We start from the raw sequence: 20,706 nt of genomic DNA, 5'->3' as shown, positions 1-20,706 counted from the left end.
TTTCTGACATTTTCTTAAGAACCAAAAGAAAATAAACTCCTCTTCTCCTCTCTTCCCGCAACAATTCAGCTTGGTCAACATGTTTTACATACTTTGCTTCAGAGGAAAGGCTGTCAACACCATTCAGTGATGATTAAGAGCTCTTAAGATTCAGTTTAACAAATTCTTATTCATATCCAGGGACCCTTTTTCTTTAATCAGACCTCTTCCACACCAAGCCCTGGTGGTACTGCAGTGCGCAGATGTCTTCAGCCATTGTTCTTTAAGCAGTTCAGTTCTTGTGTTTTTATGTCATGGAATTGTTCTAGTGATGCTTTGAAGGCAGCCCTTTTCTTGTCTTTTAAATTTTGAAATCTACCTGAAATAAGGATTTCCATGGCAGTTCAGTGGTTAAAACTTCAAGCTTCCCCACTGCAGAGTGCATGGGTTCAATCCCTGGTTAGGGAACTACTAAGAACCACATGCTGCACGGTGCAGTGAAAAAATAATAGATAAAAAATAAATTTAAATAAATAAACGGTTTCACTCTGTACCCGAGAAAAGAAAGAAGGCAAGGAAGAGAAGGTAGGAAGAGTGAGCACCGGTTGTGGGTAGGGAGATGAGACCCAGCTCCTGGGCTTCTGTCCTAAACATCCTTTTGCTTGCATAAGAAGCTAAGAGGAGCAGCTGGGTTTCCTTGGTCCTAAACTCTTTGCAGGAGTTACCCAGTGTCTTGCAACTTGAAGTGTAGTCCCTGGGATAATAGCAGTGGCATTACCGGGGAGTTGGTTGGAAATGCAGAATCTCTAGCTCTGCCCAGACCTACTGGATTAGTATCGGCAATTTAATAAAACCCCTAGGTGATTTATGGGGCTTCCCAGATGGCTCAGTGGGTAAAGAATCCTCCTGCAATGCAGGAGACACAGGAGACCTGGGTTTGATCCTTGGGTTGGGAAAATCCCCTGGAAAAGGAAATGGCTACCCACTCCAGTATTCTTGCCTGGAGAATCCCATGGACAGAGGAGCCTGACGAGCTTCAGTCTGTGGGGTAGGACAGTCAGACACGACTGAGGGACTGCGTACGCATGCGCTAGGTGATTGATGGGCACATTAGTTTAAGGAGCACTCTCCTTGTTTGTCACTCTCCTTGTCCATCACTCCCATAATTGGCTATATAACTGGACCATCTGGAGTTCCGTACTCCAGCCTCGTGGGCATAAGGATCTGGAAGATGTGTATAGATTTTAAAGCTCTTCAAGTAATCCTGATGCAGCTAGTCCAGCTCCAGAAGGAGCCCTTTGGTCCAGCTGATAGAGGCCAGCCTCCGAGGGCACAGAACAGCAAAAAAAGAGAAGGTGTGTGTCTGCAAGGGCTCTTGGAGAGTATTCAGCACAAGGGATAGTTTCAGCCTACTAGATTCCATCTTCCATAACATGTTCACATCTGTCATTCTAAACTTGATCATATAACGGTATTTTTAAATTTTGTTCATTTACTGGTCGAGAGGGCTCTTCGTTTCGGCGTGCAGGCTTTCTGCTTCTGGCTGTGCACACGGGCTTCTCCAGGTGTGGAGCATGCGGTCTAGATCGTGCAGGCTCTCTAGCTGCAGTGTGAGGACTTAGTTGCCCCATGCCATGCGGGACCTTAGTTCTCCCAACTGGGATAGGACCCACGTCCCCTGCCCTACAAGGCAGATAGATTCTTAACCACCAGACCACAGGGAAATCCCTGACCATGTAACATTCTTTAGTGGAACCCTCTTGTCCTCAAGATTAAATTCTTTATAACGTTAAGCACCTTCCTGGTCGGGTCACTGCCTGTTTTTTGCATTTCATTTCACTCCACATCCTCTACTAGGAGCCAGACCCTGCCACTTGGCAGGGCTCCTCCCAGGAGCCTCTGTGCCTTTGCGCACAATGTCACCTCTGCGTGGAACGTCAGTCCCTCCTTTGGGGGCTCCAGTAGCACCTCTGCCTATCCTTCACTGTGTTCATCACCCACATATTGACTTTCTTAATATACATCTAGAGATTGCCCACAAGCAAAGGGACCATGTCTGTTTTGGCTGGGCTGGTGGGAACAGTTTTGATTGGGATCGGAAGTGAAGATCTGTAATCCACAATCAAGAGACAAGCCATTGATGAATTCTGTGTAAAGAGGAACAGAGAAGGCGAGGAGGTTCTAGTTGGGGGGAGAGTGTCAACAGAGGTTTTTTTATTTTTGTTTCTTAAAATGAGAGAAATAACAGCTTGATTGTAGGCTATGGGAATAGTAAGAGGGTATTCCTGATGCAGAGAGAGGGGTAAATGGCAGAGCAACTGAGTAGGATGGAATGGATAAGATGCACAAGAAAAGGCCGGCCTTAAAGGATGCGTGGACTGGCCATCTGTAGGAATGGAGAAATGCAGGGTGCACAGGCTCAGGCGCTGAAGGGCAAGTGGGTAGAGGTGGTGGGGCCTGGGGAAGTTCTGCCCTCAAACAGAAGCAGTGCTATCATATGAGGTGGGGGAGGGAGACTGGCGGGGGGCTGGGCAAAGTGATCAGAACAGGTAAGAAACAGTTGTCTAGGAGGGAGGGAGCCCATATGGACCAGGGGAAAGTAATATGATTTCTGGGTAATATGCAAGCTGAACTATAATTATGGTTTATGAATTTTAAAGTGAAACCAATAGCATGGTTGCATATTTTTCCCTAGCTATGAGATGGCTGGATGGCATCACGGACTCGATGGACGTGAGTCTGAGTGAACTCCGGGAGATGGGGATGGACAGGGAGGCCTGGCGTGCTGCGATTCATGGGGTCGCAAAGAGTCGGACACGACTGAGCGACTGAACTGAACTGAACTGAACTGAAGTTGTTATAATGGCTTTCCTGATAGCTCAGTTGGTAAAGAATCTGCCTGCGATTCAGGAGACCTCAATTCAATTCCTGGGTTGGAAAGATCTGCTGGAGAAAGGATAGGCTACCCACTCCAGTATTCTTGGGCTTCCTAGGTGGCTCAGCTGGTAAAGAATCCACCTGCAATGCGGGAGACCTGGGTTCAATCCCTAGGTTGAGAAGATCCCCTGGAGAGGCGAAAGCCTACCCACTCCAGTATTCTGGCCTAGAGTATTCCATGGACTGTATAGTCTATAGGGTCACAAAGAGTTGTTATACAATTATATACATACATTATATAATTATAATAGTTACACAAGTACCAGCTGACAATACATGCAAGGACAGACAAGATTCCTGCCCTCCTGGAGTTTATGTTTTAGATGGTATTAGATGAACAATTCCTTGTTTAATTACAATGTGATGATTTACATGTTGGAAAACACAGAGGGCCAGAGAGCATCTAACAGGGATGCCTGGCTTAGCCTGAGTACCTGAAGTGACACCTGTGGATACAGAATGAGGTCCTGGAAAAGACTCGAATGCTTACCTTCTTTTTTGTTTATGAAAGTGAAAGAGGAGGGTGAAAAAGATGGGTTAAAACTCAACATTCAAAAACCTGAGGTCATGGCATCTGGTTCCATCACTTCATGGCAAATAGATGGGGAAACAATGGAAACAGTGACAGACTTTTATTTTGGGGGGGCTCCAAAATCACTGTGGATGGTAACTGCAGCCATGAAATTAAAAGATGCTTGCTCCTTGGAAGAAACTGACCAACCTAGACAGCATATTAAAAAGTAGAGACATTACTTTGTTAACAAATGTACATCTAGTCAAAGCTATGGTTTTTCCAGTAGTCATGTATGGATGTGAGAGTTGGACTATAAAGAAAGCTGAGCACTGAAGAATTGATGCTTTTAGACTGTGGTTCTGGAGAAGGCTCTTGAGAGTCCCTTTGACTGCAAGGAGATCAAACCAGCCTATCCTAAGTATTCATTGGAAGGACTGATGCTGAATCTGAAACTCCAACTGTGGCCACCTGATGTGAAGAACTGACTTATTAGAAAAGACTCTGATGCTGGGAAAGATTGAGGGCAGGAGGAGAAGGGGACGACAGAGGATGAGATGGTTGGATGGCATCACCGACTCGATGGACATGAGTTTGAGCAAGCTCTGGGAGTTGGTGATGGACAGGGAAGCCTGGCGTGCTACAGTTCATGGGGTCGCAAAGAGTCAGACACGACTGAGCGACTGAACTGAATAGAAAGTAGGGTGCAACAGCAGAGAGGAAACATGCTATGCTGTACTTTGTGGTTGTTCGTGATCTGCTGTGACTTTTATACTACTTGTCATATATTTTGTAAATCAACCAGGAAAAGGAGGCTTTGCCCAGGACTTCAGAACAGTCTAAGTGAGCCTAACTGAAGGCAGGAAGGATGCTGGAGGAAAATAGGCAGTACCTGTGAAATCTATCTTCTCCCTTCTGTTCTGTTCCCTTTCCGTTGAATCTAGAAGATGTGGGCACTTCCTTCAAGACGCCTGCAGCCCGTGGTGTCGCAGAGGAGAAGGTGGCGAAGAGGAAGGAGGCAGGGATCACAAAGGCTGTTGGTTATTGTGCCATATGCTGGAATTACTAAAACAACACTGTAAATCAACTCAATTTTTTAAAATACAACAGAATTTGGAAGGTTTAATAGTCAAAAGAAGCCCTTTGCCTCTAAGCCCACAGTTCTCATGACCTTGTTAAAATGTTCTGATTTCGAGTCAAATGTTCAAATAGTATCTAGGAGGAAATTGCCTCAGAATCTCAAGTGTTATAAATCCAAACCTTTCACTGGAAGACCTAAGGTCTAATTGCAACTCTTTGTTACAGCGTCTCATGAGGTGAGTGGCCCTAGAGGGCCAGCCCCTTATTAGCCCCTCTCTCTCACATCTGGTGGGTCAGCCACTCACTCACTGGTGGATGGGCTAAACACTCAGACCCTGAACCAACAGCACCAGCGCCGCCTGCATATGTGTTAGAAACAAAACTTCGGGGTCTCTCCCCAGACCTGCTGGATCTCTGAGAGTGGAGCTGGGCATCTGCTTTTTAGCGAGACTGCTGGCCCTTTAAAGTTCAAGAACCATGTGACTTTTTGTCCTAGTTCTTTGCTTTCAGCTTATTTATCATATGTTATATTACATTGGGTTGGCCAAAAAGTTCATTCCAGTTTTTCCATACGATGTTGCAGAAAACCTCAACAAACTTTTTGGCCTATATTGCGTTGCATTACATTATATTATGTGTGTATGTGAAACATGAGTTACTCCTATAACTCCCCATGAAGTCAGAGGTGTGAGGAAGCAAGGCCAGTGTAGTCACACTAGGTTTCGAGAACTGCCCCAGGAAACTAGAACAGGACTCTCTACCTCGGCACGCCTGACATTTTGGTTGTGGTCCCTCTTTGTCGCAGGCATTGCTGACTACTCAGCAGTATCCCTGGCCTCTACCCACTAGATGCCAGGAACACCCTTCCAGCTGTGGTTTGTGATAACGAACAGTCTGGAGTCTTTGCTAAAGGTCTCAGGAAAGGGAGTAGGCGAGATTGCCCATCCTCTTGAGAATCTCCAGCTCAGAGTGATAAACAGCGTGGGTGTCTTTACAGGGGGTTAACCGGGAAAGGGCTAGTTTCAGAGGCAGTGGGCTGGCGTTCATACTGGGGCAGTAGCACCTGCCAGGGCTGCTTGCCAGGCCTGGCTCCCACTGTACATTCACGGCTGCGTTCAGTCCTTACGGCAAGCCTCTAGGCCGGGCTGTGTTCCCATTTTATGGATGAAGAAACCAAGGTTTAGAGATAAAGTCACACTGATAGGTGATATACCAGGGATTCAGCCCAGGTTCATCTTAACCATAATGCTATAGTGCCCATCATTTACTTATTTTATTTTTTGCAAAGACTTTCTCCATTTTAGGGATAAAGATATAAAGCCCAGAGAAAGATTCCTTTTCTACTATTAACTCACTTATTTTTGGCTGCCTCGGGTCTTCCTTGCTGAGCACCTTGCTGAACGTAGGCTTCCTCTAGTTGCTGCGAATGAGGGTTGCTCTCTAGTTGCTGCGAATGAGGGCTGCTCTCTAGTTGCCGGTGCACAGGCTTCTCATTGCTGTGGCTTCTCTTATTGTGGAGCACAGGCTTTAGGCGGGCAGTAGTTGTAGCCCACGGGTTTAGGTGCCTCCTCACATGTATGATCTTCCCAAACCAGGGATCGAACACCTGTCCCCTGCATTGGCAGGTGGATTCTTAACTACCGGACCACCAGGGATACGTGCTAAGTCGCTTCAGTCGTGTCTGACTCCACCGTTCCGTGGACTGTAGCCTGCCAGGCTCCTCTGTCCATGTAATTCTCCAGGCAAGAATACTGGAGTGGGTAGCCACTCTCTTCTCCTTTGGATCTTCCCGACCCATTTCCTTCATTGGCAGGTGGGTTCTTTACCACTAGGAAGTCTGCATTATTTACTCATATGTGTATATGTATCTCTGTGTGTATGTCTCGATTCATCTGTGGCTGTGTCTGCTTTTCTCCACTGATCTGCCAAATCTAGGAAAGATTGGAGAAGAGAAACAATCATTTGTTGGCCAGAGCCCCAAAGTGACCTTCAAAACACTTGAGCCAAAAAGGCAGATATCCAAGTGCGCTGTTTTCTCCCATGCAGGCTCTGCCCCGCCCCTGCCCTCCCCACCGCTGCCCCTGCATGTGGCCCTGTCGCCAGGAGCCTTCACCCTCTGATTCCTGGCCCCCGCCTCACCTCCCTGCTTCCCTGGTGGAAGACAAGTCCCTGCAAGCTTGGGTTCTCCCACCTGGGCCCCCCTGCATACCCAAAGCCTCCAGCGAGGGGACCTGGGGATCATCTCACACCATCAAAGGGAGCCGCCAGGAGAAGAGCACAGGCGGCCTGGGTTCACGTGAAAGGACAGCTTGGGGTCTCCTGCTCCCAAACCGCTGAGCATTTACCAAGCCCCGCGGGAGTCAGCATGGGATGGGGTGGGGGGCTTGGAGGGAGTGCAGTGCACTCTGGGTTTAGTTTCTCCATTTGTAAGTTCAAGGGATGGGAACAGCTGGTCTCTAAGGGAGGATGTACATTACAAGGCGGTGGTTTCTCAGCCCCAGTTGTGCATCACAGTCCCCTCCAGAGAGAGATCTCTGCTCCGTGGGCCCTCATCTCTGATTCACTGGGCCCTATGGATCTCTCAAATGTTAAAGATCCCGGATGACTGCGGTGGGCAGTCAGGGCTGGCTACCCTGGCACCAGGGGAGAGGGCTTGGGCTAGACTGAGCTGGTTTTTGGGCCCCAGCTCTGTCCTTGTGAGATCCCGAGGCGTTTAGGCTCTGGGCTTCAGTTTTACACATCTGTGAAATGGGGATTAGATATCTACCACATAGAAACAAAACAATAAAGTTAGACATATTGGTAAAGTGCGGGTCCATGGCAGGCAGGCAGTGAGAGCAGACCCCCTTCTCCAGCCTCCCTGCTGATACTGTTAAGCGGTGCAGTGCATTTTTCTTTTTTTAATTGGAATTTTACTGTGCACTCATTTAAGAAATTATAGAAACCAACTTCTTTTTGCACACTCTGTCCCCAAATACCGATTTTTTCATCTTTATTGATCCCGTAATAGAGATTGCAATGATCTTATGTGTGCAAAGTATTTGAGGGTGAACGAAAAGAGGTTATTTTAAGATGTACTATACACACTGAACTGAAAATAAAGTGAAAGAGTCACTCAGTCATGTCCGACTCTGAGATCCCATGGACTGTAGCCCAACAGGCTCCTCTGTCCATGGAATTCTCCAGGCAAAAATACTGCAGTGGGTTGCCATTTCTTTCTCCAGGGTATCTTCCCCACCCAGGGATCAAACCTGCATCCCCTTCATTGCAGGTAGATTTTTCACCATCTGAGCCACCAGGAAAGCCCACACTATACATGCTGCTATATACAAAATAAACAGAGAGCAAGGACCTACTGTATAGCATTATTAATATATAACAAATATGCATACCCCATATATATACCCCATATATATAATGAATATACATACCCTGGTGGTGCTAGTGGTAAAGAACCCGCCTGCCAATGCAGGAGATGCAAGGTTGATCCCTGGGTCGGGAAGACCCCTTGGAGAAGGAAATGGCAACCTGCTCCAGTATTCTTGCCTGGAGAATTCCAGAGGAGCCTAGTGGGCTACAGTCCTTAGGGTTGCAAAGAGTCCAATATGGCTGAAGTGACTTAGCACACACATACGTATGCATATCGGAGAAGGCAATGGCAACCCACTCCAGTACTCTTGCCTGGAAAATCCCATGGACAGAGGAGCCTGGTGGGCTGCAGTCCACGGGGTTGCTAGGAGTCAGACAGGACTGAGTGACTGACTTCACTTTCACTTCCATGCATTGAAGAAAGAAATGGCAACCCACTCCAGTGTTCTTGCCGTGAGAATCCCAGGGACGGGGGAGTCTGGTGGGCTGCGATCTATGGGTTTGCACAGCGTCGAACATGACTGAAGCAACTTAGCAGCAGCAGCAGCAGCAGCAGCAGCAGCAGCAGCATATATATATATATATACATTTCTCCCACTCTGGACTGTTCTCTGGTTTTGTGGTCCAGATAGGGTCACTTCAGTTATTTTCCACACATTGCTGCAACAGAGGAATCCAGATCGGTGAGAGACTGCCTTCCACCATGGAAGCCAAAGAAACCACAGATTCTCTCTCTTCTGTCGGTAGAGCGTGGACTGTGATCCAAACACTGGCAAGTAGGAGATTCTGCCTTGGAATATTTGGTCTGGATAGATTCATGCATAGGTGTAGGGTCAAACAGACTCTCTTCTTGGCAGCTATGGAAGACTTAAGGGTCCATGGTGTGATATGTGTGCCCACTGGTAGCAAGTGTCCATCCTGTATAGCATTATTAATCTATAACAAATATGCATACCCCATATATATAATGAATATATATAGGTAAATGGTTGATTTTTCTTTGTTTTGTCCTATATTCTTTTGTGACATGTCTATTTTATTTACACTGAGAAAATATACATAATAATAAAATCTAATAGAAGCACAGTCATTTTTTTAGTAATGACTTTATTGAGCTATATAACTCAAACCATACAACTCAACTATTCAAAATGTGCGATTCATTAATTTTAAGTATATTCACAGGTTTGTGTAACAGTCACCAAAATAAATTTCAGAACATTTTTATCACTTTTTAGCCCCTAAAACCCTATACCTATTAGCAGTCACCCCATGCTTCTCCTCCCTGCCCCCACCCCATGCAACTTGAATCTACTGCCCATCCCTATAGATGACAAACCATTCTTAAACTGGGATTTAGACTGTACCTTCCTTCCCTCATGGGAAGTTTCCTATTCAGGTCTTATATTAATCACTTTCAGCTACAGAACAAAGTACTCCCAAAGTCAGCGGTTTAAAACAACATAGATTCGTTTTCTCATAGTTTATATGGAGCAGGGATCCAGATTCAGCTAGGCTGGACTGTCTGCTTCAGGATCTCTCATAAGGCAGCAGTGTGCTGGCCAGGACTGTGGTCTTAACTGAAAGCTTGACTGGGGAAAGAGCTCCTGCCAAGCTCACTTACACTGTTGTTGGCGGGACTTGGTTCCTTGAGGACTGTTGAACTGAGGGCCTTATTTCCTCACTGACTGGTGGATGAAGGCCACCCTGAGTTCTTTGCCAGCTTAGCCTCCCCAATATGGCAGCTTAGTTCACCAAAACCAAGGGAAGAAAGAATCCGCTAGCAAAATAGAAGTCATATCTTTTGTAACCAAATAATGGAACTGATATTCCCTCAATGTTGCTATGAGCCTTTGGTTAGAAGAAAGTTACTCAAGGGGAGAAGACTACACAAGGCCATGAATTGAAGGAGGTAGGCAGTACTGGCGCCGTCTTGGAGGCTGTGAACCAAAACCCTATCCTGCCACCTCCTCGTGTATTCCATAGACTACTTAATATCTATTTAATACATGTCTTTTTGGCTTCAGCTAACCAGAATTGGTGACTCTTATTTGCATATAGACCAATCCATGTGTTTCTTACTGTGCTGTGATTTTGTGAGTCCAGTTTCAATTACTTTAGCACTTTGCTCTGTGAGGTATGAGTTACTTGGTAAAGTTATTGACACTGCCCATTACTCCTTTTTTTTTTCAAAGTCCTCAATTCTGTATCTGATTATTCACTACCTCAGAGCCAACTAGCCAGCATTCATTGAAACGTGTTTGGATATTCAGTTCAGTTCAGTTCAGTCACTCAGTTGTGTCCGACTCTTTGCAACCTCATGAATCACAGCACACCAGGCCTCCCTGTCCATCACCATCTCCCGGAGTTCACTCAGACTCACGTCCTGATGCCATCCAGCCATCTCATCCTCTGTCGTCCCCTTCTCCTCCTTGCCCCCAATCTCTCCCAGCATCAGAGTCTTTTCCAATGAGTCAACTCTTCTCATGAGGTGGTGAAAGTACAGGAGTTTCAGCTTTAGCATCCTTCCTTCCAAAGAAATCCCAGGGCTGATCTCCTTCAGAATGGACTGGTTGGATCTCCTTTCAGTCCAAGGGACTCTCAAGAGTCTTCTCCAACACCACACTTCAAAAGCATCAATTCTTTAGCCCTCAGCTTTCTTCACCATCCAACTCTCACATCCATACATGACCACAGGAAAAACCATAGCCTTGACTAGACGGACCTTTGTTGGCAAAGTAATGTCTCTGCTTTTGAATATGCTATCTAGGTTGGTCATAACTTTCCTTCCAAGGAGTAAGCGTCTTTTAATTTCATGGCTGCAGTCACCATCTGCAGTGATTTTGGAGCACAAACCTCATAGAAGAGAGGTTAAGAATCTCTCCAATTAGCCCTGTCAAAGTAGGAAAACTGAGACTTGTTAAATGGAACATCCCATAAAGCCTCATAACCAGCCCAAGATTTTTGTTGTTTGTCCTCATTTGGACTATGACCAAAAGATTGCTTTCTTTCCAAGATGTTCTGCAGAATTTTAGTTATCAGAAATCTAGTGCAAACTAGCAAGAAAAGGGAATTTGTTGGCTCACATTACTGGGAGGAATACTGGGGAGGCTCAAAGGATGAAAAGAACAACTGTAGAACTCCAGGGCCTCCAACCAGTGGCTCAGTGCAGACAGCTGTCCTTCTCTTGCAGAGCTGGCTCTGTCTGTCATCTTCACATCTTGCTCTCCAGGCCTCATTCTTTGCTGTTTCAATCATGCATTAGTCTTTAAGCCAGAAGAGAGAAAGCTTGGGTCAGGTTTGTAGTCCCAGAACAAGGTAGATGGGGGTACAATGCAAGGCCAAGGCCTGGGTCAAACAGCTACATTCTTGTTGCCAAAAGAAGGACCATGGGAAACCAATAACCACTACTGCCCAGTGCAGGCTCTGACTCAAACCCATTGTCAGGGGCCCAGACATGAGCAGATCAACAAGGTAAACGGCTCCTGAAATACTGAAGATCTTGAAAAGGACAAGACAATGCCATAGTCATGGCAAGACCCTGAGAACCATGGTTTGGAAGGATTGCTTTAAGGCCAATATGTTTCATGGAGCCTGGGGAATTCATCTTATTGCACTCAACGTTCAGTGTCTTAGCCCACTGGCAAGATAGGGTCACGGTGATTTTTTCCATCATAGATTTCACTTGACAGAAAAAAAATTATTGGCAGAGCCACGAAGGCCAGGGATGACATGGGAAATAGCTGTCCATTTCATGGACTCATGACCAAGGGTAAATTATGATAACAAAAGAGGTTAGAGTGTTTTATTTACTCTACTTTCTGTGATTTATGGGCAGATTGTTGCTTTTTGTTTTCAACCTTTCAAGGAAGGAAGAATTTGTCGAGTTCATGAAAACCACATGTACTCAGACTCATTAATCTTAGTGCCAAGGGTGAGTCTTGTTTTTAGACCCATATAAATATCAGGGTCAAGATCAGTCAGGCTTGACTTTTGGAAGCTATAGTATTGTGCTCCCTTTAACTACGTATATTGACACTGAAGTTGCCATAGTAATACTTCCAAAGAAGTCCTACAAGGGCCTTCCTAAGAACTTGGCCTGGGTACCATTCATGACTACTCATGTATCTACTCACAGCTGGTCACTTGGTCTTTGACACTTCCTTATAGAGGGCCTTGTATGTGCTAAGTGGTAGAAACAATTGTCTAGGACTATCTGTCTGACCCTGCTTACATATAACCTAGTTCAGGACTCTCCCCTCTAATAAGGAAGCAGCTCACTTTTAAATTTAGATTGAGATCCAATATTAAGGACGTTGGGCTTCCCTGATGGCTCAGATAGCAAAGAATCTCTCGCAATGCAGGAGACCTAGGTTCGATCCCTGGGTGGGGAAGATCCCCTGAAGAAAGGAATGGCAACCTCCTCCAGTATTCTTGCCTGGAGAATTCCATGGACAGAGGACCCTGACAGGCTGTAGTCCATGGAGTCACAAAGAGTCAGACATGACTGAAGTGACTTAGCATGTATGTGTTAAGGATGTAGGGTATATAAGTGGTGGTGGTGGTTTAGTCACTCAGTCGTGTCTGACTCTTGCGACCCCAGGGACTGTAGCCTGCCAGACTCCTCTGTCCATGGGATTCTCCAGGCAAGAGTACTGGAGTGGGTTGCCATGTCCTTCTCCAGGAGGGTGTAGAAAAATGAAGATAAAATTTACCTGATATCTCCCGGAGGCAAAGAAAAATATAGAGGCAAAGTACTCTGTTCTTGGTTCAGACACTCAAGTTTGACTCTTAGCAAAGACACTCCCCAACCTTGTGATACTGGGAAATTAGTTAACTTCTTTAAGCCTCTGACTCAATAATAATATAGACCTATAAGGGTTGTTTGCTATGTTTTAATAAGATAATTCAAGTAAGACATTTAGCATTTTGTGGGAACATTGCTTTAAAACATTCTTGTTGCCAAAAGGAGAGGAGAATAATCTAAGGAATTGTGATTTTTGGTTTCCTTTCTACCATGCCCTCAACCTTTCCCAAGTACTGTACAAAGAACAAATCACCACCACCACGTAGGGGCAGCATGGGGTCTCTGGGCAGAGGCTTTAGAACCAGGCTGACTTTGATTTATATGAAGGATTTAACTCAGAGATTTAGTTTCTCAGCTGTAAAATGAGATGCTAACACATGTTATGAAGACTTAAGATAATATATTTAAATGTGTGGCAGATAATAAGCTCCACTGTAGGTTGACTTTAAGAAAATTCCCACCCAGCGTGGAGAAAAGGGAACTCTCCTACACTGTCGGTGGGAACGTAAACTAGCACAGCCCCTCTGGAGAAGAGTATGGATTGTCCTTAAAACCTGAAAATAGAGCTGCCATATGATCCAGAAACCCTCTGCTGGGCATATGTCTGGAGAAAACCATAATTTGAAAAGATACATGCCGGGGTCCATCCCTGGTGGATCCAGGGAAATTCGAAGCGGGGACGGCGTGGGTGAGAAAAAACTTATTTATTTATAAATATAAGATTAGATTAGGAAGAAATAGTGTAGTAGGAAAATTTAGTGGAGAAGAGAGGCTGAACTTGGTTTACATGGAGAGCCAATAAAGTTCCAGACAAGAAGCTTGCACCATCTACGGTAGGCCACCGGCGTCCTCTTGAATAATGGGGGATGCCCCACCTTGGGCTCCCTCTCGCGTGGATCTTAGAAGCCGGGGCAAGTAAGTAGACATGGCGAGCCTCCACACCCCAGATGGGAATTCAGCCAGAAAATAGAGTAAAGAGGAGACATGGGGGAAACCAGTCCAGTGACTGGCCCCTCCTCTATTGTCCAGAATGGCCTTTTATACCTTTTTTTGTACATAGAGATTAATGGATAATATAAAATTATGTAGCATCAGCAGCCCTGACTCTTACCGAGACCAGGCTTTTTCTCTGCATACTTAGTTGTATACACAAGTCTTAGGTGATTTACATCATCTTCTGGCCAGAAGGCTAATTAACATTTTACGGCCCTTTTCTGATAAAGATTGGTCAACCAGAGGACTTATGTGTGTTGTTCTTCCCAAAGTCTGGTGCCACTCTCAGAAAACACTAAATAAAGTTACATTCTTACATAGCAAAGATACAAGAGGAGTGCAGTGATATATAACAAAGAAAAGTAATTAACTCAAAAGTCTAGTGTTGCTAACATCAAAACTACTATATTCCTATTTCTATATCCCAATCACATTGATTAATATCCTTCAGGTGCCTAAAAGATAAAAAATATGGAGGCCTGGTAGCAGTCATTGACTCAACAGTGAAACCCATCACCAGTATAATTTTTAGCTCTTTAGAAAAGGCTCTGTATCTTTAAGATGCTTTAAGCTTTGTGCCTCTCGCGGTTGGGGGGCTGTAAACAATTCACAAATTGTCAAAAGTCCGGGGGAACCTGTTAGGCAAGTTAGAGAGCCATCAGAGGGGGTTAAGCCAAGACATTCTTTTTATATGTAGGAGACTAAAGCCCTAAATTAACTTTTTCCAGAGAATGTCAGAGGAGTGGAAAGCACAGTAAAGCAGGCAGACTCTGGTTTTTTGGGGGGTTAGATGCAGCAGCAGCAGCAGCTCAGGCAGAGGACACCTTGAGACCTGACTCGCCTTGCCCATCAGGTCTCTCCGCACGACCTGGTCATGGGTGGGATCTCCCGTGTCGGCTCCCGGCAGGTACATACAGCCCGGTGTTCACTGCATCACTGTTTACAATAACCAGGATGTGGAAGCAACCTAAATGTCCATTAACAGAGGAATGGATAAAGATGTGGTACCTATATACAACACAATATTACTCAGCCACAAAAAAGACCAAAATAATGTGTTTTGCAGCAACATGGATAGAACTAGAGATTCTTAAACTGAGTGAAGTCAAACAGAAAAAGACAAATATCATATGATATCACTTATATATGAAATTTAAAAAAAAAGGCTATGAGCAAACCTATCTATAACCCCAAATAGAGTTATAGATATAGAAAATAAACTTATGGTTACTGAGGGGGTAAGCAGAGTGGGGGGGGGATAAGTTGGAAGATTGGGATTGACACATACACACGTCTATAAATAAAATAGATAACTAGTAAGGACCTACTGTATGCCACAGAAACTCTATTCAATACTCTGTAATGGCCTATGTGGGGAAAGAATCTAAAAAAGAGTTGATCTATGTATTTGCATAATAGATTCACTTTCTATATACCTAAAACTAACACAACACTATAAATTAATTATATCCCAATAACATTTTTTAACAAATAAGTAGATCCCTGCCTGGCCATCTCTACCAGCCCTGTCATAGTGATGGTGATGGTATAAGTGAGGAGTGCTAGAAGACAAATCTCAGCTGTCCTTGATGTCAGTTTTAGTCTCATTCTTACTGACCCTGAGCCAGACTTCATTGCTTTTAGGTCTGGCCTGAGTTCCTTCAAACCATTTAGAAGAGCCCTGAAAATGGGCACTGCCATTTAAAAGAGTCATCCTGGCATGGGTGCCAATTAAGAAGCAAGATTAGAGATCTAGTTCAACTCCACCAAGAGTGGACACGTAAGAATGACAAATGCACACTACTAGGGCTGTGATTTTGTATCAAGACTGGCAAGAAATAGATTCCTTTGACATAGAAAAACTGGATGTTCCAAGGTCCCAGTTTCTTAAGGAAAGTTCTCTCTATGTCTCTCTCGTACTGGAAAGCTAAAAACCAGTTTTAAAAAAGCCTGCCTTTTCCAAACTTATTGATTCTTCACACTGCATATGCTTCTGACACCATTCCGCATGGATCCCTATTCAGAAGAGGGAAAAGCTGGGGGAAGGTTAAAAGCTCCGACCCCTGCTGACTCTCTCCCTGCTTGTGTCTTGCAGCCTACTTCTGCTTCCTCCTGACTGCTCTGGGCGTGACAGCTGGTGCCCATCGTTTGTGGAGCCACAGGTCCTACAAGGCCAAGCTGCCCCTGAGGATATTTCTGGCTGCTGCCAACTCCATGGCTTTCCAGGTGGGAATGGAGGGTCCTCACTCTCAGGGACTCAGCGCAGACGGCAGTGTGGGAGGAGATACAGGCACGCTTCCTGTCCAGTGGGCATCCTCCACACCCATTCTAGGCCCAGGCACTCTCTGCCTGTGTCAAGTTTTTGTCTTCTTGTGGCTTTTAATACTGTAAAATGTTCCCTGGGGGTTTTAAGCCCCAAGGCCTGCTAAACTACAGAGGAGGAAAGGAGATTCCTTCATCCAGAGTCCATGCTCTAAAGATGACCCTGAAACCCTCAACATCTGTCTGGCTCTAATGAGGGTCAGGTTCTATGCTGAGCGTGCTATATGCATATTGCCTTTGATCCTCACCATAACCCCACGAGCTAGATGTGATGCATGTCCCCATTTTCCAGATGAGGAAACTAAGGCTTCATGATGTTAAAGAACTTTCCTAATTATATGGCTAAAAGATGGTACATCTAGATAGGCCAATGCAAGTCTAACTCCAACGTCGTTGCTCCTACAACACATATTCTTGAGGTCATGCTTTAGATTTGTGATGAAAGTCCGTTACTCAGTGTGGATTAGGAAGACTCAAGATTTCATTCTTACTCTGATGGTTGCTGGGCGTCCTTGGTGGCTCAGACGGTAAAGAATCCACCTGCAATGCAGGAGACCCAGGTTCGATCCCTGGGTTGGGAAGAGTCCTTGGAGAAGAGAATGGCTACCCACTCCAGTATTCTTGCCTGGAGGATTCCATAGACAGAGGAGCCTGACAGGCTGCAGTCCATGGGGTTGCAAAAGAGTCAGAAACGACTGAGTGACTTCCACTCCACTCCACTCTATTGCTGGGCTTCCCTGGTGGCTCAGATGGTAAAGAATCTGCCTATAATGCAGGTTCGGGAAGTTGCCTATAATGCAGACCCAGATTCAGGAAGATCCCCTGGAGAAGGAAATGGGAACCCATTCCAGTATTCCTGCCTGGAAAATCCCATAGACAGAGGAGGCTGGCAGATTACAGTCCATGAGTTTGCAAAAGAGTCAGATATGACTGAGCGACTAACACTGACGGTTGCTAGCTTTGATTCATTCATCTCTAGTTTCTTCATCTGTAAATATAAGAATATGACTTCAATTTCAGAGTCATTATGAAATCATGACACAATGTAAGAGGGATCATGACCGCACTAGGATTGGGCCATATCCTTGAAGTATTTAGCTTTGTTACCTAGACCATTTCCCACCCCCTTGGGCACTTTCTGAGCTGCTGGAATTTTGTATTAATCATGAATCTCTGTTTTCCCATTCCTCATCTGATCCAAATAGGGCAGGTGAGAATAACTTGCTTTCAAAATTTCTGCCCATGTTATGAAGACAGATGATTCCAGATCCTGTGTATTTTCAACCTATTGGGAAGAAATGGTGATTCCCAAAACTACTTTAGGGCCCAGGGAGACAGATGACCCAGAAGTCTCTCTGACCCTCAGATGTGCAGGTCAGGTGGCCACCTGTACAATGGGCATTCTATCCCTACACGACAGCCTGACCTTGAATATTTCTCTAAGTTGCTCTTGTGTCTTAAGAATTCGTTTCCCAATTCAGGCTTCCCTCCTGTTTGTGCATTCATAAAGCAAAAAGGATCTAGCACAATACATCACTTAGGGATCACAGTTCATATTATGAATATCTACTGAACAATTCAAGTGCAGTTGGGAATAAGCACCAGCATCCCGGGAGGAAGCTGTTTGCACAAAGGAGCAGCTGGCAGCTTCTCAGTTTTGTGTTCTTTTTGTTCACTGTTGGCAGTGGGAACTGTACTGCCCTTCACTTTGAATTCAGCCATCTTAGTTCAGTATTGTGCTTTGTTTACCCTAACAATGAGTTACGATAATTATAATTTAGAAACTCACTGATTTAGGTCTTAGATGCTATTCAGGACTTAACTCAGTAATTTTCATTTATTTTGTTCAAGCAATTTATTATTTTTAGCCTTCAACTACATGAAGCCTTCAAGCCTTCATGTAGTTATAAAGCACCTCTATTACTGGAATGTTTTCCAATGTAAATAACTTGAAGTTGAGAGCCTAAACCTCTTTTTCCAAATGAAACTTGGAAAACTTGTATGTAACTCAGTTTTTAAAAACTTAAGTTTCCTTAACAAAACATCACATAGAGAACATCACACTGTGATTTTAAATTCTACTTTGAAGAGAAAATATATTGTCGAGGGAAGTATCCAGGTCATTGAGTAAATTCTTGGCTTTGCCATTTGCTGGGTGTAGGCTTTGGTTCACATCTCTGTTCCTTCATCTGCAAAAGGTGAGTGGGGGAGTGGAATGATATTTACCTCACACAGTTATTGGGAGGATGAAATAATGAATAATAAGTGCTTAGTTTATAGTAGCACTCAGTGAATACTGTCCCTGCCTTCTTTTTGAGAATTGGCAACCATCTTACTCATTTCTGTATTTTAGTACCTATCACACAGAAAATACTCAGTGACTGTTAAATGAAATAATAGATGAGGGTAAAAGAGGAGAGTGAAAAAGCTGGCTTAAAACTCAACATTCAAAAAACTAAGATCATGGCATCCAGTCCCATCACTTCATGGCAAATAGAAGGGGAGAAGTGGAAGCAAGGACAGATTTTATTTTCTTGGGCTCCAAAATCACTGAAGACTGTGACTGCAGCCATGAAATTAAAAGATGCTTGCTCCTTAAAAGGAAAGCTATGACAAACCTAGACAGCATATTAAAAAGCAGAGACATCATTTTGCTGACAAAGGTCCATATAGTCAAAGCTATGGTTTTTCCAGTAGTCATGTACAGATATGAGAGTTGGACCATAAAGCAGGCTGAGCACCGAAGAACTGATGTTTTTGAACTGTGTTGCTGGAGAAGACTCTTGAGAGTCCCTTGGACAGCACGATGGTCAAACCAGTCAATTCTAAAGGAAATCAGTCCTGAATATTCATTGGAAAGATTGATGCTGAAGCTGAAACTCCAGTACTTTGGCCACCTGATGCAAAGAGCTGACCCTGATGCTGGGAAAGATTGAGGGCAGGAGGAGAAGGGGGTGACAGAGGATGAGATGGTTGGATGGCATCACCAACTCAATGGACATGAATTTGGGCAAACTCCAGGAGACAGTGAAAGACAGGGAATCCTGGCATGCTGCAGTCCATGGGGTTGCAGAGTCAGACACGACTTAGCAACTGAACAGCAACAACAACAAAGTACTTTTAGAAATCTTCAAATTTGAACTATGCATGCTTCTTCCAGGCCCCCATCTGTAGTGGATTTCTTCATTAATTCAGCACATACTTACTGGGCACCTGCTATGTGGCAGGCACTGAACTAGGCACACTGGCGACAGTGATTTGCAAGCATAGTTTCAAACCTTGCCTTTATGTAGACTTCCAGCTAATGAGATGTTTCCCAGTGGAAATGTAGGTGCTTTTGGCGTCTGCAGTTTTGTAACAATGGCACTTCGACTTAGATGAGCGGTGTCTTCCATAAGATCAGCAAAGGGCCAGGTTCTATATAATGCCTGAGTCAGAGGAAAGAATGCAGTTGATTCAGGCCACTTAACCTTAGGAAGAGAACCACCTGGGAAAGTAGCAAAGTGTGTAACAAAGTAACAAAGTGCTGTGACTGCCAGTCTAGGGCATTGACCTACAACTTTAACTTAAAGCGGTATCATTGATTCAGTTTCCCTTTGATGTCCCCTTGCATTTTAAAAGATCCTTTCAAAGGTTCTCTTCTGCTTTCTTCCATAAGAATAGTCATGCCTTTGGCCAAAACAGACAAGTCATGCCATGGTTATCTCTGTTTGAGGATCAACAGGGCTTTTGCTAGATGCTGCTAAGATCTTGATCATCAAGAACAATCTTAAAAATATGACTGAAATGTTCGAAACTTCTTTTTCTCTTTCTTCTGCTAAGAACCTGTGTATAGGGGAGAGGGCAGTAGTGGGAAAGCTGAGTCTGAAAAGATGATGATGGGCAAGGAATGCCAGATAAGGAGCTGTAATAATCCTCTGTCCCGTCCATACCCTTGCATTCAGCAAAGACCCCATGAATTCCTCTCTGGCTTGTTCTCCTTTCTTCAGTTCAGTTGCTCAGTCATTTCTGACTGATTTGATCTCCTTGCAGCCCAAGGGACTCTCCTTCCTTACCAATAGAATATAAGTCACTCAAAAGGTTGCTTGTGAACTTTTTAATAATTTTCTCCAGTCATCTATGAACCTGGGTGAGGGATTCCTGCCATCCAGTGGTCTCCAAGAGTGGTTTTCACAGAGTACCCACAACTTTGGATTTGGGCTGTCGTGTTCATGCACACACACCCCTGCTGGCTGCAGCTGGGTCTGTTGTGACCTCAATCCAACCAAAAGCACCTGTAAATGCTTTAATCCCCTCCCTTACTGTCCACATTTACTCATCAGACCCTAGTAGAGATGCACTGGATTTCAATCTGTAAGGGAACTACAGGGATTTGGCCTAGGTCCTCCTATTTTACGGAAAGATAAAGAGAGGCAGCAGGTATGGGGTTTGATTCCAAACACAATTTTGCCTTGCATACTGTCTTGTTGATGGGCTTCCCTCATATTTCAGTTGGTAAAGAATCTGCCTGCGATGCAGGAGACCCCGGTTTAATTCCTGGGATGGGAAGATCCACTGGAGAAGGGATAGGCTACCCACTCCAGTATTCTTGGGCTTCCCTTGTGGCTCAGCTGGTAAAGAATCCACCTGCAATACGAGAGACCTGGGTTTGATCCCTGGGTTGGGAAGATCCCCTGGAGAAGAAAAAGGCTACCCACTCCAGTATTCT

General features: G+C 44.7%; 1 protein-coding gene across 1 annotated transcript in view; it reads left to right on the top strand.

The window, feature by feature from the left end:
• SCD5 (stearoyl-CoA desaturase 5) overlaps window positions 1-20,706 on the top strand; it is a 172,510-nt gene that overhangs the window by 85,648 nt on the left and 66,156 nt on the right. Inside the window, exon 2 of the mRNA XM_040237206.1 lies at window positions 15,772-15,902. Within this exon, the coding sequence (XP_040093140.1) occupies window positions 15,772-15,902 (131 nt within the window). The remainder of the gene's footprint in view (window positions 1-15,771; window positions 15,903-20,706) is intronic.

This window comes from Oryx dammah, unplaced genomic scaffold, assembly GCF_014754425.2.
Source record: "Oryx dammah isolate SB20612 unplaced genomic scaffold, SCBI_Odam_1.1 HiC_scaffold_3, whole genome shotgun sequence".
NCBI classification, from domain to species: domain Eukaryota; kingdom Metazoa; phylum Chordata; class Mammalia; order Artiodactyla; family Bovidae; genus Oryx; species Oryx dammah.
Note: the sequence above shows the minus strand (reverse complement) of the source record. Positions and strands in the feature narration are given on the sequence as shown.